This window comes from Pseudorca crassidens, chromosome 1 (assembly GCF_039906515.1).
Source record: "Pseudorca crassidens isolate mPseCra1 chromosome 1, mPseCra1.hap1, whole genome shotgun sequence".
NCBI lineage: Eukaryota > Metazoa > Chordata > Mammalia > Artiodactyla > Delphinidae > Pseudorca > Pseudorca crassidens.
In genome coordinates, this window is record NC_090296.1 from 146,527,489 (window position 1) to 146,550,402 (window position 22,914).

General features: G+C 46.5%; 2 protein-coding genes and 1 pseudogene across 15 annotated transcripts in view; all 3 read right to left on the reverse strand.

Annotated features, from left to right (window-relative positions):
- Positions 1-794: 794 nt before the first annotated feature.
- Positions 795-2,547, reverse strand: LOC137202615 (dual specificity protein phosphatase 22 pseudogene; annotated as a pseudogene).
- A 4,328-nt stretch (positions 2,548-6,875) lies between these two features.
- RPS17 (ribosomal protein S17) lies at positions 6,876-10,375 on the reverse strand. Its single transcript, XM_067698002.1, has 5 exons — positions 10,220-10,375; positions 9,782-9,933; positions 9,097-9,202; positions 8,557-8,622; positions 6,876-7,002 (listed from the first exon to the last, which is right to left on the reverse strand). The coding sequence occupies exons 1-5, from the start codon at positions 10,220-10,222 to the stop codon at positions 6,922-6,924; spliced, it is 408 nt and encodes a 135-aa protein (XP_067554103.1). The 5' UTR covers positions 10,223-10,375; the 3' UTR covers positions 6,876-6,921.
- A 1,801-nt stretch (positions 10,376-12,176) lies between these two features.
- The window catches only part of CPEB1 (cytoplasmic polyadenylation element binding protein 1), a 100,360-nt gene continuing 89,622 nt past the window's right edge, over positions 12,177-22,914 (reverse strand). For 11 of the 14 annotated variants that reach the window (XM_067697884.1, XM_067697876.1, XM_067697989.1 and 8 more), the window contains 7 exons: positions 21,936-22,049; positions 21,516-21,620; positions 20,501-20,637; positions 17,131-17,329; positions 15,740-15,834; positions 15,055-15,135; positions 12,177-13,627 (listed from right to left, as the gene is read on the reverse strand). In XM_067697884.1, coding sequence (XP_067553985.1) covers positions 13,517-13,627; positions 15,055-15,135; positions 15,740-15,834; positions 17,131-17,329; positions 20,501-20,637; positions 21,516-21,620; positions 21,936-22,049 — 842 coding nt within the window. In that variant the 3' untranslated portion in view covers positions 12,177-13,516. The remainder of the gene's footprint in view (positions 13,628-15,054; positions 15,136-15,739; positions 15,835-17,130; positions 17,330-20,500; positions 20,638-21,515; positions 21,621-21,935; positions 22,050-22,914) is intronic. The other 3 variants (XM_067697892.1, XM_067697902.1, XM_067697913.1) reach the window with 2 other exon arrangements.

The window sequence follows — 22,914 nt, forward strand, 5'->3', positions numbered from 1 at the left end:
CAAAGGATTAAATATAAGGGCTAAAACCATAAAATTCTTGAAAGAAAACATAGGAGTAATTCTTCATGCCTGTGGATTTGGCAAAGGATTCTTAGATATGACACCAAAAGCATAAGCAATAAAAGAAAAAATAACACATTGAACTCTGTCAAAAGTTAAAACTTTTGTGTATCAAAGGACATTATCAACAGAGAGAAAAGACAACACACAGAATGAGGGAAAATATTTGCAAATCATATCTGATAAAGAATTAATATCCAGAATATACAAAGAACTCCTACAACTCAGTAACAACCAATTTAAAAACTGACAAAGAACTTGAACAGACATTTCTTCATAGAAGATATACATATGGCCAATAAACACCTAAAAAGATGCTCAATATCACTAATCATTATGGAAATGCAAATCAAAACTACAATGAGATACCACTTCACACTCACAAGGATGGCTATTATCAAAAGAACAAAATCAAAACCAAGAAAAACCCCAGAAAGTAACAAGTTTTGGCAAGGATGTGGAGAAACTTGTACACTGCTGGTAGGAATGTAAAATAGTGCAGTTGCTGTGGAAAATAGTACGGCATTTCCTTAAAAAATTAAACATAGATTTACCACATGAACTAGCAATTCCAGTTCTTGGATATACTCAAAATAACTGAAAGCAGGGATTTAAACAGATATTTGTACACCCATGTTCATAGCAGCATTCTGCACAACCAAAAAGCAGAAGCAACCAAAATGTCCACCAAAATATGAATGGATAAACAAAATGTGATATGGGGAATAGGGAGTTATTGTTTACCGAGTACACGGTTTTTGCTGGGGATGAGGAAAAAGTTTTAGACATAGTGATGATGGTTACCATAACACCGTAAACATATTTATTGCCTCTAATTATACAATTATGAATGGTTAAAATAACAAATATTATATGTTTAAAAAAACATTACCACAATTAAATACAACTACCAAAATTCATGGAACTGATGATGGTTAACTCTATGAGAGTAAAATTCACTGCTAACAGTACTGGTTCAATAATTGAAATTTAGATATTTTCTACAGAATACGTATTAATGAGTAACAAAATGAATAACACAGGTTTTAAACACTTTACCTTTCTGCAAGCTTTGAAGTCTGTCCAAATAAGCCCTTTCTGCTCTGCATGTATTTCTACCACAATCAGCTGTAACATTAGCTCAGCCAATTCCCACTTCAGGTTATACTGAATCAGTGATTTCTCATCTTTAAAATTATTCTCACCTGTAGCTGTTCTACGCAGATTATTCTAGAGGCTAATTCTTTACTCTTCAAAGTTGGCATTGACCCTTGCATAACAGCTGAGCAGTATTGGTAACATTTGACTCATCAAGAACCAAGGAAAACCATTCAAAATCATTTGCCTTGTTTTGAATTGACTACTGATATTGCTCCCAATGTTCTCAACCCTTTAAGCAACGATTCTCACCCCTTTAAGCAACCATTCTCACCCAAAGGCTAATAGTTTTAAATAAGTTTACTTACTCTGCACATGTTTCTTCCAGAGAAATTAACTCACCATTGGTAAACAGCTTCCCTTGCCTACCGAATGAATGGGTTACTCATACCTTAAAAACATAACATTTAAAGCCCAGTTTTCTCTTTTTCTTTCTTTTGATGACACAATTGCATATATATTGTTTAAAATGAAAACAGGCGAGTTCACAAATTACTTCTGGACGCTGAAAAATGAACTCTGGTTGCTTTTCTTCTGGGCAGCACCTAAACTCTGTCTGCTTTTCTTCTAGGTAGCACCTAAACTCTGGCTTTGCAATATTTCAGGTACATTACAGTCTTCTGAGAGAGGCCCAGTACTTCAGAATTCCTGGGGTGGCCAGAATGCCTCTGGTTTCTTCCGCATCCCGCAAAGGGCTCTCTCCGTACTCCTCCTTCAGCCACTGGCGGAAGTGATGGACCTGGTGCTCCTCAAACTCCTGGAGCTGCCTCTGGAAGCCCAGGTTGGGGTTTGCACAGGACCTCCCTGCATGCACAGTGCACAGGGCATCTTCCCAGCCGAAGTCGGTGACCGTCATGATGTATGCAACCACCAGACTCACACTCCTGGAGACACCGGCCAGGCAGTGAACAAGGCAGCCCTCACCTCGCAGGCGGCACTAGTGGATGAATTTAATACTTTCTTTGAAATGTCTTGTCAGGTTTTGAGATGGTGAATCCGCTGCTGGTATGCACAGGTATTTAACCCCCTCCAATGTTGGCCTGGCGCTGTAGTGCAGAGACAGAATGTGTGTCATCTTGTTCTTCTCTGGCACCTTTGAAGTTGCCGATATACAGGCCAGACAGGATCTTGTTCATCCCATTCCCCATGGCGGCCGCGCGGTCTAGCGCCTGGGGGCGCAGCGGCAGGCGCACTGAGGGCATGTTGGAGCGGGCGGGGGAGCAGCGGGCTGGCGGGCGGGCAGGGGGCACTGCGCGCCCGCAGCGTAAACAGCAACATGAACCGGCGGCGCCCAGGCCTCTCTGTCCGCTGCGCTCCTGTCCCCCGCGATCCCCGCGATCCCCGGCCGCCGGTCCGCGGCACAGGCGCTCCTGCGGGAAGGGGCTCACAGCGCCTGCCGCCTCCCGGAGTGAGCCCAGCACCTGCCACGCCGGCCCCTGCCACGCTGGCCCCCGGGACTTGTAGACACGGTTCCTAGGGGCCCGGCCGGGGAGCATGGATTATGTCTCCCGGGGGCCGGGGCGCAGGGACATGACTCCTGGGAGCGGGTCCCTCCAGGATTATGGCTCCCGGGGGGCCCGGGCCCAGGGCACATGCGCACCCCCACCCCGGCCGCCGTCGCCCTGCACGTTCTTAGACGGGGCGGGGGGGGGGCTCTTTTTTCTTTAACGTTAAGTATGCACTAATAATTTTAAAAAAATTAAATGTCACGATATGGTGATAGGTATGGCCCTCATAACACTACTGAGTTATAAATGTATAACTGCAGTCTGTACTGCAAAGTGATAACACTGCTGCGTACTGTCTCTGTGGCAACTATTTAATTCAGCCAGTGCATCAGGAAAACAGCCATCTACAATTTGTAAACAAATGAATGTGGCTGCACCCCAATGAAACTCTGTATGTAGACACTGATTTGAATTTCGTATAGTTTCCACAGGCCACAGTATTCTCCTCTTGTTGTTGCTATTGTTTTAAAGCATTCAGAAATGTGAAAAACCATTCTTAGTTCATGGCTTACCCATAAACAGGCAGCTGCGCATAGTTTGCTGACCCCTGCAGTTGAAAAAGAAAATGAGCTTTACTCACATTCCTCACAATTGAATCCATGTTTTTTTCCAGTATCTAATGAGGAAAGTAAAAGTAAAGTAAAAAGAAAGTTACATCTCCAAGTGCTAGTTCTTTGAAACTATGGATAAAATAAACATCTGACAAGTTTAATTTAGAAAAGAAAACAAACATAACATTTAAAATGACACATAATAACGGAGTTTTCCTAATTATGAGAAAACTATAATTAATTATATACTAATAAAATTAAAAATATTAACAACGTAAGCAATACAGAGAATATGAATTTACAGATAGAGGGGGAAATTTGTGCTTCAACTGTTAAGAGCAACAACCTGGGTTTTGATTTGGATTCTATAGAGAGGCTCTGCACCTTTCACTGCCTTGGAGCTATTTTACAACTCTGTAAGTTATAGATACCTGATAATACAAATAATTCTTATCTATAGACAAAGGCAAATAAATAAATTCTGTTGGGTAGAGGTTCAGCTGACTTCCCTCCTGTGGAAGAAGTCAGTCTCGTGTCCATTTATAAATTCATTTCAACGGTCTTTTACTCCAAATTTGTCCTTGACTTCTCCTTTGAACTGACTGTAACATCTCAGTTCTTTGAGTTTTTAAAAATGCTTAACATGTGTTCATTTTATATCCATCTGTATGAGAGCCATTTCACTTTGTTGAAAATTATACTTTAACACAACTAAGGGCAATATAGAAAAAAAGAAGATAATTACCTCCAAAACTTTCCTGGGGCCTTTCAAATCTTGAAGAAGCAGAATCTGTGACACAGAAGGCAGAAGACTCTCTTGTCTATTTTATGCGAAGAGCATTATCTGACCCCAAACATGGGAGACTGCACCGTGGGCCAGCCAGTGCTAGTTGCTAGGCTGGCAGTTTCCAAACCCAACTGGGATTGGAACTGCCAGCAAGTACCTGTGGAAACACCCACGCAGGCCCCACCCACCTCCTGAACACACAAATCACAGCCCAAATCAGGGGCAGGGCCTGGCCACCTGCTTTTAACAAGCTCCACAGGAAGTTCTAATGAGCACAGGTCTTATTTTACAGATGAAAGAACTAAGGCCTAGAGAAGCTCCTCAACACTGATGGAAGATAAACAGCTTCTTCGTGCAGCCCAAGTCGGCTCCCTCCTCCTCCCCCAACCCTTCCCATCCCTCATCTTAAGTTATCTAGAGCACAGGGCCTAGAGGTAGAGGAGCCAGGCAGATGTGGAATAGCAATGACACTGCCTCCTAGTAGGCGAGTGTGGCAAACATCACAGCAAACGGCCTTGTTGCTGGTTTGGCATTTTGTTAATTTTCTTACCCATTGGTAATTTTAACCCAGCTCTAATTTCTCCCCCCATACAGAAAGCCCACCCCTTTCCTCATCACTGACACCAAAAACCAAGAGGAAAGGCTTCTTTATATGGAGCTGTATTTAGAAGGCAAGAGTATTTGCTGAGAATGCCCGACTCCACATCAAAAAATGGAAAGAAAAAGTTTTAAGAGAAAGCTCTTCCTTACTGTACAATACTAATAAATATAAAGGTAATAATGGAGTTAAAATATTAATAGATGCTATTAACTAGTGAGTGAAAAGTTGAAGAACAGGATATTTAGCCTCGAAATACCTCCTTATAACTTACAGTGGAGAAACTTGACAGATGCCCCTTAATCCAAGTGCTCAAAGTAAACATCACTAAAACTCACCAAGTATTCCGTGCCTCCCAATATGATGCATCAAGTACACAATATCTCTTCTGTGGTACACATCTTCCTTGACTTATGATGGGGTTATGTTGCAATAAACCCATCGTAGATTGAAAATACCCTAAGTCACAAATACATTTAATACACAACCTACTGATCATCATAGCTTAGCTGAGGCTACTTCTAATGTCCTAACACATTAGCCTACAGTTAGGCAAAATCATCTAACACAAAGCCCATTTTATAATAAAGTATTGGGTATCTCACGTATTGAATGCTGTACTGAAAGTGAAACAATGTTTGTATGGGTACAAAAAAAGAGTTGTGTATTGTTGGGTTTACCTTTGAGATCACATAGCTGACTAGGGTCTGTGGCTCACTGCCACCGCCCAGAATCATGAGCCCTACCACGTATCACTAGCCTGGGAAAAGATCAAAATTCCGTATCTGAAGTAATTTCTACTGAATAATATCACTTTCACACCATCCTAAAGTCAAAAAATCTTAAATCGAACCATTTTAAGTCAGGGACCATCTGTATTCCTACACAAAAAAGCTCAATTAAATCTAATTGTGAGCCGACATCAAACCCAAATTGAAGGACATTCTACAAAATCAGCCAATACTTTTCCAAGACAGACATGGAAAGAAGGCTGAAGGACATGAGAACTAGATGTAGTAATTCTGGGTTGGATTCTGAACCAGGAAAGAAAACTATGGAAGATATTATTGGGAAAATTGGCAAGATTTTACAGTGGACTATGGATTAGGTAACAGTATGATATCAATGTTAGACTTCCCGATTATGATCATTGATCTGCAGTTATGCTTGTTCTTAGCAAACTGACAATAAAATATTTGGAACAAAAGGGCCCATCTCTAACTTGATCCTAATGGATCAGAAAAAAAAAGTGTGTATAGAGACAGAATTAAAGCAATTGGGGCAAAATGTGAGCTGAGGTCGGGTAAGAGTATTTTAAAGTTCTTTGTGCTATATATTCTTGCAACTTTTCAAGTCTGAAATTGAATCAAAATTGTTACAATTTTTGTACTGCTACAATACACATTTTTAGGATGTTTGTTGCACGTATCTGCCTCACAGAACCAGATGTGCGAAGGATCAATGGAGAGCCAGACTGACCTAGGTCCTGCCACTACCTTGCAGAGATCTTGACATGCACATGTACACAAACAGGCCCAGCTCAGCCCAGGACAGTCAAGCAGAGGAGCCTGTGCTGCAAGCTGTCCTCCCACTGCTCAGCAGAGACCAGCCCAACCCAGCACTCTCCACAACAGAGTTGGACCCACAGCCTCAGCAGCTCCCCAAGCTCAGATCCACCCACCCGGGATCCACCCACTGAGCTCAGCCTCCCTTGAACTGACACATCCGCTTGTGTTTCACTGATCCTCCCCCACACATCCATTCACACTCATTCAATCTCCTATGCTCCAGGTACTGGCCTCCACACCCATCCTATCTCCCACCCACAGAAAGCCCAACCCTCACACACATGAGGAGCGTTACCCTTTCAAGACCGGCAGGTTCATTAACCCAAACTGCATGTACTCGGAGGAGGCTGAAGCAGGGCCTACAGGGTGAGGAGGGAAAAGCATCTCCTGACTTTTGTCTGAAGCCAGAGTGCGTGCTCAGGGCCTGGGAGGACCAAGAAGGGTAGAGCTGGCAACCAAAGAAGTGATGCAGGTGTCCAGGCTCAGGCCTCCTACCACATCCATAATCTGTATGGGCGCTGCCCATAGGCCACTTACAGATGCGTCACACTGCAGACCGCTCTTCTTCAGGATACACCTCCCTTGAGAAAGAACTCCTGCCCTTAGCTCCACCGGCACCCAACCCCACAGATGACACAGGCACGGTTGTTGTCCGAGGTTTATTGAAAATATTACAGCACAGCAGAAAGATTCAAACGGCTCCACGTGGTGTTTTGAAATTCATCCCAACTGTAGGCTGAGTGACCTGCAGGTTGGACAGACTGCCAAAGTCCTGGAACAATAAAAAGGGGCTTAGTGTGGCTGTACTGGTGAGATCTGTGTCCAGAGCCCCGGCACCACCATTAGGCTATGCTTCTGTCAGCCTCCACAACCTTGGGGTCAGATTGGTGGGACCCTGCAGAAAACCAAGAGAGCCTTCTCCTCCCCACCCCAGAGCAATAAAACTCTGTAGGGGGTCTACCTGCGATCTGAAGGATCCTCCACAGTCAGCCATGAAGGAGCTGTCCTGTGCACTTTAAGACATTTGACAGCATTCCTGGACTCTATGCACTAATGTCTGCTAGTATCCCCCAGTTGTGACAACCAAAAATGTGTCCAGATATTACCAAATGTTCCCTGTGGGGTGCAAAATCTGTCCCTTTGAGAATCACTCCTCTAAGGCATATACAGTGCCACTTCATTTCCAAGACCAGCCCTCAGGTAGGAGGCATCACTTATGCAATCAACATTTGTGAAGGGCCCGGGTAGAATAGTGGTAGGACAAGGTCAGGGCCTGCCTTTAAGGTGGCTCAATCTAAGTGCAAAGAACCCAAGAGCATGTGTATAGCTGATTCACTGTTATAAAGCAGAAACTAACACACCACTATAAAGCAATTATACTCCAATAAAGATGTTAAAAAGAAAAAAGAACCCAAGGGCCCACCATATAACCAGAATTTAATTCCTCATTTTATCCTCAAAAACCAATTTTACAGTTGAAATTAAAAAGATGCATTCCAGAGTAGTATTTCAGGACAAAATGATCTGTAGCAGGCGTTAGCTGTACTGGTTATGTTTTTCTGAGACCAGGTGGTAGTATATGGGTGTTCACTCTATTCATTACCTTTCTGAACGTCTTAAGACGTTTCATGATCATAAAAAGGAAAAATAAAGTTGCTCTAAATCACCAACTGCCTCCTGGACTTTGAAGCTCATGCTTTCACCAAACTACTGAAGTACTAAGATATGTCACAGAAGAGACACTTATCAGATTGTATTGAAGATAGGTGAACTACCCAAGTAGTGCCCAGTTAGCAACTGGAAATGAGACCACAGCTCATTTGAGTGATTAGCATACAGATATAGAAGTAAGGAGGCAGACTGAAAAGAGAACTAAGGATGGAACCAAGGGGGTAAATGTGAGAAGCCAGCCACAAAATCGAGAAGAGAACAGAAGGAACTGAGAGAAGGGGTGTTCTGGAAGTCCTGGAAGAACAGCCACTGGATTTGGGAGTTATCCTCGTGTGGAGAGCAAAATGAACCTTCACTAACTAGCTAAACCCACTTTGAAGGCAGTCTAGGTTAGTGGTTAGAAGGGTGGATGGATTCCCATCCCTGCCACCTACTCACCTTGAAATTACCATTTCATCATCTATAAAATGTAAATAACAGGATGTGCCTCATGGGACACACTGAGGAAAAGGGAAACGCCATATAGAAACATTGAGATTACTTGATATATTTTAAAGACTCAGTAAGTGTTACCTAGAAGTATTACCCACAGTAGAAAGCTACTGATGGATGGTGACCAGGGAAGCCCTACTTTAGGAATTCAGCAAACACTTACCAAGAGCTTCAGCATTTCCTTAGTGTCAGGATCTACTTCAATGATTTCCTGATCCAGGGCTGAGACCTGTAAGGAACAAGGCAGGCCCCAAATAGCAATGAGTTATCTCTCACCTTCCCTGCCTTTTCTCTAAGATTCTTAAATGAGGAACAAAAAAAGGGGGTGGGGGACGGGGATGGGTGGCATAGAGAGGATACAGTAGGATCCCACGAATCCAGTATTTAGAAAACCTTAAGATTGGGTTTATACTGCAGAAATACTATGCTAGGGCAAATAATCAAACCAGAAGACATAAGTCACCAAACAAACATCATTAAAAGGCTCTCATGTATAAAACAGAATGGACTTACATGATCCCAACAGGGCAGAACAGAACCTAACATACAGGCAAGTAAATTATAGGCACCTACAGCTGGTCAAAGGGTATATGAAGACTCAGCTGAGGTCCCTTTGAAAACCAGGTACCTGAAACGGTTCTCAAGAACCTGCTTTATCTTTCAGGATGAACAAGAGATCCAGAATAAGACCCAGAAAGTTTACCTCAGGCACGTAATTATCCCTCCTCTCTCTCTCCTCCTCCTGCAGCTTGATGGAGATACCTCTCACTGGGCCTCTCTGAATCCGCTTCATCAGATGTGTGACATAGCTACAAAGAACAAATGCCCAAGAACACACATTGGCTCCCACTGGTACCCAGAACGTCTGCATGTGTATTTTAGTTCTCTTCCCGCAGTGAGAAGGGAGAGGATTCACCTTGGGGGCCCTGACTCTGAACCTCCTACATACACAAAACCTCCACACGCAGCTCCACTTACCTAGGCATGCCTGTCCCTTTGGTGTCGCACATCCTCTCTATTCAAATTCGCTTTCAAAGCTATCAAGTACTCCCAACAAACCTTCACAACCCCTCCTCCCAACCTTCATTTCCTTTACTTCGAATTCCAGTGTACATAAGTTAGCATTAAATCGAGTACACCCTTACTTAACGTTAGTCTTCCAGAGGTCGACTGTGGCTAACCTCGTCCAAGCGCCCCCGCCAGTCAAACCGCCAAATACAACGCGAACATAAGACAACCCCACCAAGAAACCCGGCAAAGGCACACCTCCAGCGCTCTTCTCGGAGCAGCGGGAGACTAGTGCTAACCCAGCTCCCACGACCCACCCGCGGGGCCACGACTCTCCGTCTCCCAGCAGGCCCTGGAGGCCGAGCGCCGGCTGAACTCACCCTGCGATCTTGTTGCGGAGCTTCTTGCTGGGAATGATGGCGATCTCCTCGCACACGCGCTTGTTGGTGTGAAAGTCGTTGCCCAGGCGCGTGTAATACTTCTCAATGATGACCCGGGCCGCCTTCTTCACGGTTTTGGTGCGAACGCGGCCCTGCAAGTGGAGAACACAGGGTCACTCGCGACTCAGGAACCCCCTCCGGGGAACAGCACGGCGTCACGCCCTAACCGGAGCGGGATTCGTGGGCTGGGTCTGAGCCCAGGATGGGGAGAAGGCCGGCCGGGCAGTGCTGGAGCGCGGGGTCAACGCGGAAGCCAGCGGCCCACGGAGGCTTCGGCCTCACAGGGTACTGCGCCCCTCCTCGCGGGCTGGGGGCCGTGCAAAGCGGCGGATGGAGGACGATTGTGGGGGGTACCAGATTGGAAACAAGAACACCTACCATGTCGGCGGGTCCTTGGTAAAAGAGGAAACAGGAAGCACGAGAGGCCTATAAAGCGCAGGCCAGAAAGCCGCTTCCGCCTAGTCTGAAATGCGCTGAGCCGACTGTAAGCGCGGCACAGCGACCCCTAGAGGGGCGGGGCGGAATGGAACGGAAGTATGGCCAATTGCCATCCAGTGGGCGTAGCGAGTGGCTGACCCGCCCCGGCCCGCCCCAACTAGGGTGGTCTTACGCAGGTTTCCCTAGACCCTTCTTCAGTGGTTAGGTCGCCCATTAAAGTGCCCTAGACTAAGAGCGGCGGCGTATCTCTCCCACACATGATGCGGAGAGGGATGAAGGCTTAAGAGCCATCAGGAAGGCGGGAGCGCGGAAAAGTGAGGAAGCAGGGGATGGCGCCGTGCACAGGATCCCCACCCAATCCATGGGTCACAGACTTGTGTCTAGCCTGGTGGAGACACAAGTACAACTGGGAAAGAATTATCTCACTTCTTCCGAGTCTTTGCTCAAACGTCACCTTATCAGAGGAACTTTCCCTCCAATTTATACAAAGTAACACTGCTATCCTTTTATCATTTTTTTAGCATTGCTAGCCTTTTAAAGTTGCTCTAGTATTTCTTAGCACGTCACAGTGACTTGTCTCAATTTTCTCAGCTAAGGATGAGTTCCATGGCAGTATTTGCCTTGAACAGTGCCCGGCACAAAGCAAGTTCTCAAATGTTTAAGTGAAGGGCCCAGTTCACCCGTAGCGCTCCCAGCTGAGGCACTCTCTCCAACCACCACCGACATAAGGCTGTTCCTGCTGTACCCATCCGCAAACCAGGTCCTTCTGAGGCCACCAGCACAGGCTACCCCTGGTAGCCTCATTAGCCTCGGGAGTGCCCTGCTCCTTATCTCCAACTTGGCTTAAGTGGGTTCCAAGTCCCCGCCTGACTTAAAGAAAGAATGGGCTGCCCAGTTTGGATGAGTTAAGGGGCACCAGGCTGTGCTTCATCCCCCAACTCAACTCCTGGTCACCTTGGACAGTCCAGTCAGTCTCTGAACTGACTGAGAATGGAAGGCTGAAGGACAGGGAGCCCTTGCCCTGAAAGTAGCACCTGGACAAAAGAGGGACCAAAGGGGAGAAGAAATGACTCTCTGAATAGGACAGGACAGACCAGGACACCAAAAGGGAGAGTCAGACTCTCCTTCAAGAGAGATGCAGTTTACTTTACCTGCACACTTCAAACTATGCTGCTGCCATCAGGCCTCAAGGGAAAGATGAGGCCTCTCATTCTTGGCCGAAGGGACTCCCCACCCCCTCAGATAGTGACTTCTTGCACCTCTCACGGAACGGATGCTTCAGTGTGCAGGGCTCCCTCCACCGCAGACTAAAATGGAATCTTCCAAAGATCACTTCAGCAGCTGGGCCCAGGAACAACCTACCTGAAAAAATCATCAGCAGACCCTTTCAAAAATCCTGGCATCCCGCCTGTGAGAAAGAGTCCAGATGATAGTCCTGAAGAACAGCAAAAATTTACTCCCACTCAGTAAAGAACTGGGTCAGCACAGCTGACTCCAAGAGATAGGAAGCCTCCCAAGAAGAAGAATCAGCTCTGAGGCTTACAGGAGAAGCTGAGAACAAGTGGCTCGTGCCGACCTCTGGGGAGCTATGCCTCCAGTTCCTCCAAGCTGAGTCTAGGATTATGAAAAGAGGAGCCCCAGGAAGTTTATTTGTGAGGGCTTTTTACATACCTAGACTAGAGGTACCCACTTACTAGAGAGGCACCTCCGAGGTGCATTTGACCACGGAAGTGACCAAGAAGGACTTACAGGGGCAAGTCCCCACATGGCCCCACTATCAACCTGGGCTGGAATCTCATCACAGAAGATCCAAGGAAATGTGGGTTTTTACTCTGGAATCTTGGTGTCCCACTGCCCCCTTTTTCCCACAGCTCAGACACAGAGACAAAACCAGAACTCTGCTGCAACGTGTTTATTATGTGCCAAAAAAACTACACCACAGCTTACTCCACACATCTGTAGGAGAGTGCAGTCTTGCCTGCATATACTACAATGAGGTAGAGACTTCACACACAGCTTCACAAAACCCACAGAGTAGCTGGGATATGCAACAATGCAACGTCAGCTCAGCAGGAGGGAGGAGGGGGGGTTATGACACTGGTTCTTTGGCACACAGCTTCCCAAAGAGGGGCAAGTCTTTTTTTTAAAAAAAAAAAAAAAAAAAGAAAAGTCAAGTTTTCAAATTCCAGTAGCATTTCAGTCAACTGCAACTGTTGCTTCATACATTTCTCAGATGAAAGAAATAAGGGAAGGGTACTTGTCCCCTCTGAGAGAAAGGGCTCCTGTGAGCCTTCATCTGCCCCCACCAAAAAGCAGCCCTTTTTAGCTCAGTTACAAAAGAAAAAAGTCCTGTGACTTTGTGATTAAAAACTTCTATCAACCCTCCCCCCCCAAGTAAGTGCAACTTAAGAAGGTGCAATAAACCATTTAAAACTATATACAGCAGCCACTCAAACACCGTTTATCCGGTCCAGTTTCAAATCCAAAAAAATTTTTTTTTCTTGGTTGCAAATGCCTTGATTTGCAACTCTGAGAAACAGTGACCAGCAGTCCCCAGACACAAATTTGCTATAATGTTAAAAGCTGCCAGGAAAGAAAAAAAAATCTCTTGTTCCAAACGACTTAAAAACTGTTTTAAGGAGTGTAAAAAGGAACCGGTAAAAACCCTCGAGCGTAAAATATGAAATATGATTTTGGTTTAAATGAAGAGCAAAGTCTCCTTGTTGTTTACAGTAAAAAACACCAGCTGAACACTCAGTTTATGCCGTTCAGGTGGGGGTTAAATAAATGGAAAGGCACTGTATGGCAACTGCAAGAATGAAACCAATGAGACCTGCACATCATCACCATCAGTATTGCAAGGAATGTAAAAAAGCGCTTTTAATAAATAAACCTAGATGTAGGCATCGTGTCAATACCTTCTGGACACGTAGTTCTTTTTTGCTTTTTCATCGGCAAAATGAGGAACTAAAATCTGGGAAAACTACAGAGTCGCTTGGAGGGTGAGCCTAAGGGTCCTTGCCCTGGTACACCCCCTGAAAACAAAATCCGACAAAACTCATTGTGCATTAATTAGTGCAGAAACAAAGACAGATTCAGCAAGTGCAAAGGTGACTACGATTTTCCCTTGTCCTCGGGAAGCCAGCTCCCTGGTGGCCAGTGGCAGCAGGGTGGTGCAGGCTACTGCCTGACCTGCCAGCCTCAGGCGCCACAGGCCACTGGGCAAGGCCAGCTCCTCTAGCTGGAATCTCGGTTCTTCTGGTTCCGCATCAGGGGGCTGTGATGGCGCAGGCCCTCCATGCTGTGCCGCCAGTGCCAGCAGCTCCGGCAGAAGTACTTGAAGCACACCTGGGTGGAGCGGAGAAAAACAGAGAGAAGCCAGGCCTGTGTCAGCACCAGCCAGGGGGGCAGCTGCATGAGCTGCCTGCTCTGCCCAAGAGCAAGTGGGGGATTCCTGATGGCCTCTGTGGGGTTAGAAGAGATGGTCCTGGGGATCCCTCTCATCCCCAACAGAGGCCTGACCAAACCATGGCAAATCCACTGCCTGTTTCTATGGGTGCCCAGACTTAATCCAGCATGCTGGGCTCCTATTGTGTAGAGACTGTGCCAGCTTCCCTCATCTCCTCTTAGCACCACAGCTGCTCTTCCAGTCCCCTGCCCTTCCTACCTCCTATGGAGCAGCTGTAGCACACGCCTGCTAACATGGGAGAACATTTAAAGACAGTGACTCCAGATCCTAATGCCGGGTAGCACGGCTCCCTCGTCACACTAAGTGAGGAGAGGTCACTGGGCACTACCTCAGTCCCAGGCCCACACTCCCGCTGGCTGTGTAAGCCCGGGCAAGCCACTAAACTTCTGAGCCATTATCCAAAAATGGGGATCATCTGTGGAAGATACACACACACAAAAGCCTGCTAGAAGAGGCTATTCAGAGATACACTTATTCTCCGGCTTTACCCAGCAACCCAAACTCACTTCATATCCTCATTTTGCAGCCTCAGTTTAACTACTGTCTACCCAGAGACTCCAAACCTGAGTGACAGCACCACTGCAAAAATAACTAAGTATGGATGCACTGCTAGTATTCGAACACATCCCAAACTTGTCTTGTTGCCAGCAACACTGGCACTACTTGGAAACCTGTCAGAAACAAGGCATCTCAGGCCACACTCCAAACCTACTGAATCAGAATCTGCATTTACACAAGATCCTTAGGTGATGCGTATATACGTTAGACTATGAGAAGCACTGCCCAAATACATCCAGATCTGTGCTCCACCACCCAGAAACACTCAACAAAAACTGCCATGCTGCTTTCTGCCTGCTTCTGACAACTGGGTACAAACCAGGTACAAATATCAAAACAGTCCAGAGGTTCAGAAGTAAAAAAAGCAAGCTTCCATGCATAGGGGAAAATCCATCTAGAAGGCCTTAGACTTAGAACAACAGTGCCTGGCTCATAGGTACTGCTGACCACGCCCAGCAGGTTCCTATCATCCTCAAAAATCACCATTACCAATAGTGCCACACTGAAAACCAACATCCCAGGCAAGGAGAAGGCCAAAGTATCAAGACTCAACGAGCTTTCCCAACAGTTTTGGGTCAAGTGTGTCTCTGGTCTAATCATCAGCAAACATTACTGCTGCCTCTTCTATGCTCTTAAGACAACCGCAAGGCACCTGAGAACTCCAACATTCCCTGTGACAAATGAGACATGACAATCTTTAACTGAAGGCGGGGATTTTATAAACATCTCAAGTGCCCAGGGGACTCACCTGATCTCGACAGAAAAAAGGACCAGGCTGAGAACTGCAGATATGACACAGAGAATCTTCTAAGTAGGGGTCAATCTGAACCTGCACAAAGCAAAACAGGATAATGAAGTGGTTGCTTCTCACCAGGAGGCCAAATGGGCCAGAAGAGAAGGGCATGTCATGGGCCATCCATATGAATACAGGGGGCTTCCTGTTTTAAGGGGGGCCCAGAGAGAACTATAGGCAGAGAGTACAGAGATCCTTGATGGCAGGTGCCCAAACTGCAGAAGCTGCCAGGCTGGCTCTACAAAGTGTGTGCAACCACACACACTACTGCCTGGTCTTCTCGGCAAACCGGACCATGGCACTCTATCATCCAGCAACAAGTAAGCAATCAGAAAATGCAGGTCAGGCTGGAGAATAGAAGTCAGGCTGCCTTGCAAGGCTGGCCAAATAACACAGCACAGGAAGGCACCCCACACGTTGAGGAGGCTCAACAGTCCCAAGCTCCCATCCCCCCGAGTGGACCAAGACCAGGCCCCTCCCAAACCCAAACCTCACCTCAAGTGTGTCCTCAGAAGCTTGGCTCATTCCCCAAAGCATATCCAGCACAGGGACAGCTTCCGTCTCAGGCCTGCCCTGGGTAGTGGCTGGCCCAGACCCCTCTCAGATGGCCCAGAGTGAGGGTACAGACCAGCCCACTCACCTTCTTGGTGAACTTGGTGGTTTTGATCTCCACAAAAGCAGCACTGACTGCTTTCAGGTAACTACGTTGGTTATTGAAAGTCACGCGACCAGACCCTAGGAAAAACAGGAAAACTTACCTTCCAGCCAAATTCTCCCGAACACCACTTGTCAACGCTCAGGAAACCCTGTTCCTAGATCAGTGCTGTGCTGTCCAATAGAAATATAGTATGGGCTACTTATGTAATTTTAAGTTTTCTAGTAGCCGCATTTAATGAATGTAGTGGAATGAAGAAGAAAAATGTAGTGGAATTAATTTTAATTAATTTTCTTTACCCCAATATATCCAAAATATTATCATTTCAACATGTGGCATTAGGCACACTTCAAGCACTCAGAGTCACATTCAGCTGGTGGCACTGTATCAGACAGTGTAGCTGTAGACCATGATGGCACAACCCCCTCAGGAATGGGGGGAGGACTTGCTGACCACAAGGAGGAGGGAAGAGACTCCTCCGTGTAAGCAGATGCACAGGCACGGTTACAAGGGTTTAGAGTGGAAAGCAAGATGCAGATAGAACACCTCTCTGAAGGCAGGCCCAGCAGTCAAGGCCCTCCTGGCCTGGAGGTACTCCAGAGCCTAGCAGGGGAGCCAGAAGCAGCCTCATCCTGCCAAGTGCCGCCTCTGCCCCTGCAGCCTCTGAAGTCCCTGTTCTCAATCTGCGGTGCGGCACTGAAAGGCACAAGATGCTCCTTCCTGACCAGATTCTGTGTGGGTGGGCAGACGAAGAAGCATGTGGGAAGGTGGATTAGCCATGTGTTGATCAGGAAGCTGAAGCTCTGCTCCACCTCCAAACCCCACCACTAAGATTATTCTACCACGACTGGGAAACTGCCCTCCTTTCCCAGTGGGGCTGACCAAAACCCAGTGGTTAGGCCCCCAGACTCCCCTACACTAGGACAGCATAGGCCATGACCATACTCTGTTGGCTGAGTCACCCAGAGTCTTCCTTCAGCCTCACGTGGTCTCTGACCCTAGACAAGGCCGCTTTTCAAGGCCTCTTAACAAAGGAAACCAAGCAAGTTCAGGAAAGTCCTGACCTTTTAATGAAATATTACCTGTTGTCTGTCTCAGACTGGTTTGGCTGTTAACTCTGAGCTTCCAACCAAAGTTCCTGTTTCATTTTCACCTCCTATCAATTTTTCTCCCCTTCAAGGGAAGTGGTGGGAGAGGGATGGGTACAGAGGGGTCAGTACTGGTGGCTTGTCTAGAAAAAGATGCTATACTGCTGGTATATGCTGAGCTGCAGGTCTGAGTCAGGTCTCCCCCTCCACTCCCATAGGGAAGTATCACAATCTTGGTCTACATCCCAGGGGCCACCCAGCTTTCCCACACAGAAGTGGGACACTTACCAATGGGATACTTGTGCTTATCTGTGTCAATCCCAGCATACACCACACCACCAAATAGGTCGTTCAGAATGGCTGCCAGGGCCTCGGCATTCAGCATCCCGTGCAGAGCACCAACAAATACCGTCCTGCTGGGGTCAAGTCTCTGAGATGGGCTCTGAACAAAGTTGCTGTCGGCCAAGACCCAGGGGATCACTTGTACCTAAAAACCACCCAAAGGTATATCAGCCCTGGTAGGGAGCCAGAAAAAGGCTCTCGTATGGAGAGGCACATGCTCTGGAGATGCTAAGCTGAGCCCCATACACTCCCAGGCACACAGGTACTCGGCAAGCCACCCTCACCCCAACACAACTAGACTTGAATTTTACTAAGTCCGTGAGTCCAAAATGGTTTTTTAAAAAAATGGTAGAGTAGTAGTCTACCCATTCTGAAGAGTAAGCAAAATAGTCCCAAACTGTCATACCCAGGAACCTAGCACTGTTACAACCTTCAACCATGTGGTTCCAACAAAGGACCATGGACACTGATGAACAGACAGCATGGTCTAGAGTCCTTGGGACAGGAAGGATTCACAGAGAACGACAGGATAGGAGCTTGAAGGACAGAGGGTAGGGTTGCTGAAGGTATCTGTGTGAGATGGTTACTGGCCGAATGTACTCACTAGAGGGCTTGTGACAGGAGCAGTGGGAGTAACTGGAGAGAGGTAGTGTGAAAAGTCACACACAGGAAAACACTGAGGTTCTGCAGGGCAGAGTGACACTAGGGCAGGAACTGACCATGTCCTCTGCTTCCAAATCCTGAGCCTAGAACAAAATCTGGCATAGCAGACAGAAGGCTCCAGAATGAAGTGAGTTGACAGATGATCAGTAAGTGTTTTTGGAAGATTAATCTGTGAAGATTTTTAAAAAAAAAAAAAAAAAAAAGGTCTCAAAGCAGGAAGAGACCTGAGGCATAAACCAGCAAGGAGGCAGAACAGTAGTTCACAGGACAGCTGAAAAAGACCTGGAGAAGGCTGGTGGTACTGGGCAAAGAACAGGCCAAGATCAAGAAGATTCTTCAACAGGAGAATCTGCAGAATTCAGACTGCCTGGGCATGGTGGGAAAACAAGAATCAGGTCTGATGGGTTCTAGACCTAGATAACCTTGAGATGAGAGAGCCTGGGAGAAGTTACCAGGGGGAGCCAATTTCATTGGAAGATGCAAAAGCCCATCTTGCTTTTTCCATTACCATGGGAAAGTATCACAATCTTGGTTCACATCCCAACAGCCACCACGCTTTCCAAGCTTTCTTAAAAGTAGGAGTTTATAATTATAGGACATGCCAAAGAAAGGCCCCACAGGAAGGTGGGGCTCAAGTAGGACATGAGACTAGAGAGGTGAGTGTGGTCTAAAGGTAAGAGCAGAGCCACACAAGTGAGTAACTTGTCTGACATGGGGAAGAAGAGAGGGGGGAATCAAATACCTACTACTCTGGTGTGGAGGGGGAAACACAAAGGAAATAGAGGGTCAGAGAGAGATGAGAACCAGAGCTGCCTACAGCCCATGCATCAAAGAAAGCTATTCAAACACTGTGCGATGCGGTGACGAGGGACTAGGAGCAGGAAGGTGTCTGCAGGGCACTGAGGAGGGTGAGGGCCTGTGGTGCTGCAATGGCAGCCTCTCACTGTGAAAGCAGGGGATAGGGAAGAAGGAGCATGTTGTTAAGTCCCAGAGCATAAGTTGTGATAACTACATAAGCTCCACACAGCAAGAAAGAAGGCAGGGAAACTGTGGGGCACCGTGCGCAGCCAGAGGACAAAATCAATGTGAACTAACACCAGGAAACATCGTAGAACAAAGAGCCAACTTTGTCACATGCATCATTTATTTTAAATCCGATGTGACCATCTCAATAAAACAGGCATTTTCTCTATTACCCTACAGATTTTAGTAGACTTTACTTTCTAGAGCAGCTTCCAGTTCACAGCAAAACTGAGCTGAAAATGTGGGGTTCCTATATAACCGCCCCCCGCCTCCATACACGAACAGCCTCCCCCACTCTCAACACCCCTCACAGGACTGGCACACCTGCTGCAATCAGGAAACCTACGCTGACACGTCAGTATTGTCCAAAATCCATGGTTTACATTAGGGTTCACACTTGGGGTTTGTTTTACCACTGTAACTCTATGGGTTTTTGGCAAATGTATAATGGCATGTATCTACCATTACAGTATCACAGAGAGTATCTTCACCATCCTCAAAATCCTCTGTGCTTTGCCTATTCATCCCCTCTACCCTCATAACCCCTGGCAACTGCTAATCTTCTTACTAAAAGAGGCATTTCAATTTTCCATTTTATAGATGAGGAAATGAAGTTTCACGATATTAAATATCTCATCCAATATCACAAAAGTAATGTACTCTGGAACCAAATTTTAAAAAATAACACTGATTCCGGAGTTCAAAACTTCCTTTGACAAGTGGTTCTCAAACACCACCCACTAGCACCAATGGAGAACTTGGTTAAAGTGGAGATTCTTTTTTTTTTTCTTTTTTTTGGCGGTATGCGGGCCTCTCACTGTTGTGGCCTCTCCCGTTGCGGAGCACAGGCTCCGGACGCACAGGCTCAGCAGCCATGGCTCACGGGTCCAGCCACTCCTCGGCATGTGGGATCTTTCCGGACCGGGGCACGAACCCCAATGCGTCCCCTGCATTGGCAGGCAGATTCTCAACCACTGCGCCACCAGGGAAGTCCTAAAGTGGAGATTCTTAAACTCCACCCAAACTGACTTAGTAAGCCTGAGATAGGGTCCAAGAATATGCAACGAGGCTCCCAGGCAGGATGGCTCTATGCTAGAGACTCACGATGCTGAGGCTGATACCAGAGACGGCCTAAGGAGAGAGAACCAGATGGAGAAAACTAGATAGTAATAAAGCCCTGAATGGCAGTGAAGAAGTCATCCATGGATGTGGGCTTAAGAGGGGTCTACGCACCACAGATTAGGAGGTGAGAAGGCACATCCTGAGAGCAGGACTAGGGAGAAACAACTGTAGATTTTCAGTTAAGTCCAAGCAGAGAAAGCTGCTAATTTCAATTTCATTTCTAAGACAAGAGGTCTGGGACAGAAGCACTGGCTAGAATAGAAGGAGATCTGGGAGACAGTTTGATTTCCATGGGCAGAAGCACATACATACCATTACGGCCCAAAGGTGCGGGGTGGGGGGTTAATGCAGCTGAGAGTGTTCTGTTGTATTCAACGTGGGGCAAGAAGAGCAGCCCTCTTGCCTCAGTAGGGATACTTGTCTGCAGCCTGTGTATCCACCCACCCCATGAAATCCACTGCCTCATATGCCAATCACCCGATCCAGAAAGGACGCTGTGCCAACTCACCTCCTTGCAGCGCATCCTCCGGCTGGACATCTTGAAGTAATATTCACTCAGGCCATCTGGGCTCAGCGGGTCATGAGAGCAAGCCTGAAGCAAGGCCCGGACAGACTTCTCTAGTTCGAAGACCAGATATACATACCCTATATCCAATGGAAGGAGAAACTGCATTAACATCCCTCAGGTGGCTAACTCCTCAGCCTTGGTTTTGCGGCAGGGAGTTTCTTCCGAGAAAGATGCCTTATGGGTGAGACACGTTTTTGTCCTACTCCTGAAAGTCTTGTTGAATGGAAGCATTTGCTATGCTGGACAACCAGGCCAACGGAGGGAGAAGCACACCATCTCCCACCCTAGTAAGGGAAGGGATTGGCAAAGTAGGACAGAGGATCCTATCATTACCACATAGCTCTTTATCCCACAACACAAAGCATGTTCAGGTCAGCAAGCCTGGCTTTCCTGGGGGCAGGAGCGATGACAGGTCTGGGGCCAGGGGATGGAGGTATTCCTTTAAAAGCCTAGTTAGACCACTGGCTCAGTTCATCGGAACACTTTCAGTGAAGATGGGGCAGAGTGAAAATAGCACTTGCTCCTTTCTACAGGGAAGGGATCTCATTTCAGACCAGTGAGAAATCAGATGCTTGGTCCTCATTCCTGCTAACTCCAAAGGGAGCTCAGAATTAGGTCAGGCAACAACGTAACTGGGAAGGAAAGGCAAGTAAAGGAAAGCTTTTCAAACGCCTCATTTTGAGAGGTCAGGAACGGCTGGGGTTCAGGTTTGGAGGGAAGTGCACAAGGCCGTTTCACAGGGAGCTCCAACCGCAGTGTGAGTTTGGACAGATGGAACATTGGCTCAGAAGAAACAGAAGGATGTGTGAGGTTGAGAAGGAGTGCCGAGAGCTGAAAGTTCTGTGCTGTGGAGTGCCCAAACCTTGTTATCATCATGCAGCTGTGACACCCCAGCGTCCCTCAGTGCAATTACATACTAAGGAGGGAAAAAAAGCTCCTACCATGTCTTTATTACCTTTAGGCATATTACCTTTGGGAGGACACCGGGGGTGCTTGCCATCCTTACCAGGCCACTCCACACTCAAAGAGCCAAAAACACGGAAGGTGTTAACCAATCCAGCTGCAAAGAGATGAAAAGAATGACAGAAACTGAGACACCATCCTCCCGAGGAAGGCACAGGGCCACTAGTATTCTCTTGGGCTCATCCTCCTTGACAGACAACTCAGAATTGACCTTTGGTCTCAGGTGACAACTGTATGCAACAGACACAGAAGCACTGTAGGAGTCTATGAAGTGCACCTTTCCCATCACAGTTGCTCCTGTAATACCCTGTGCCCAGGCAGAGGTTCAGTTCTTGGCCTCAAGTCCAAGTTTCTTGTTCCTGAAAGACATGCCCCACCTTCAACACTTGAAGCAGAAGGTCTCAGAGCTCACCTTCCGTAATATCCCAAGGGACACCTCCTAGGAACACCTTGCAAGAGTAGATGGGGTTCTTGTAGTTCCGGGGAGGAAGCTGGCCACTCCAGGTACAGGTGGCTTCATTCACAGCTTTGGCAGAAGACAAAGAGAAACAGGAGTCAAAGAATTAACAAAGTCACTGCCCTTCTCTGTGGTGAACTTTTATCCAGGAAGGAGGAGAGAGGCCACAGTCCTAGTCTGGCTGCCTGGGACAACATCCGTGACTACTCTGAAAAGCAAGAAAACTTACACCTCACCAAACCAGTCAGCCCAGTATGATAACCCTAATTCACTAGTTCTGTCTCCACTAAAACTGAGAGGAATAGCAAACCAGATGTGTAGGGTAAAAATGATCACAACTCAAGCTATTTTCATACATATAACATATAACCAGAAAGCAGTTTTATCTAGTCATTGCTTGCAATACTAATTAATTTAAATTTGTAATTATAGGCACACCTCAGAGATACTGCAGGGTTTTGTTCCAAATCACCACAATAAAATGAATATTGCAATAAAGCTAGTCACACAAATCTTCTGGTTTTCCAGTGCATATAAAAGTTACATTTACACTATACTGTAGTCTATTAAGTGTGCAATAGCATTATGCCTAAAAAAAACAATGTACCTACCTTAATTTAAAAATACTTTATGGCTAAAAATCGCTAACCATCATCTGACAACACAGGGTTGCCACAAACCTCCAATTTGTATATAAAAAAACCAAAATGCAGTATCAATAGATTGGGAGTTTGGGACTGACATGTACACATTGCTATATTTAAAACAGATAACCAACAAGGACCTACTGTATAGCACAGGGGACTCTGCTCAATATTCTGTAATAACCTAAATGGGAAAAGAATTTGAAAAAGAATAGATACATGTGCATGTATAACGGAATCACTTTGCTGTACACCTGAAACTAATACAACATTGTAAATCAACTACACTC

Bases quoted from the DNA above. Each gene is read 5' to 3' on its own strand.
- RPS17 (XM_067698002.1), bottom strand. The intron at 9,203-9,781 runs GTGAGTTCAGCC...TGTTCTTTGTAG, and splicing joins CTCCGCAACAAGATCGCAGG to CTATGTCACACATCTGATGA. The intron at 7,003-8,556 runs GTAAGTGTTTGC...TTATTGTTCCAG, and splicing joins AGGAAATGCTGAAGCTCTTG to GACTTTGGCAGTCTGTCCAA.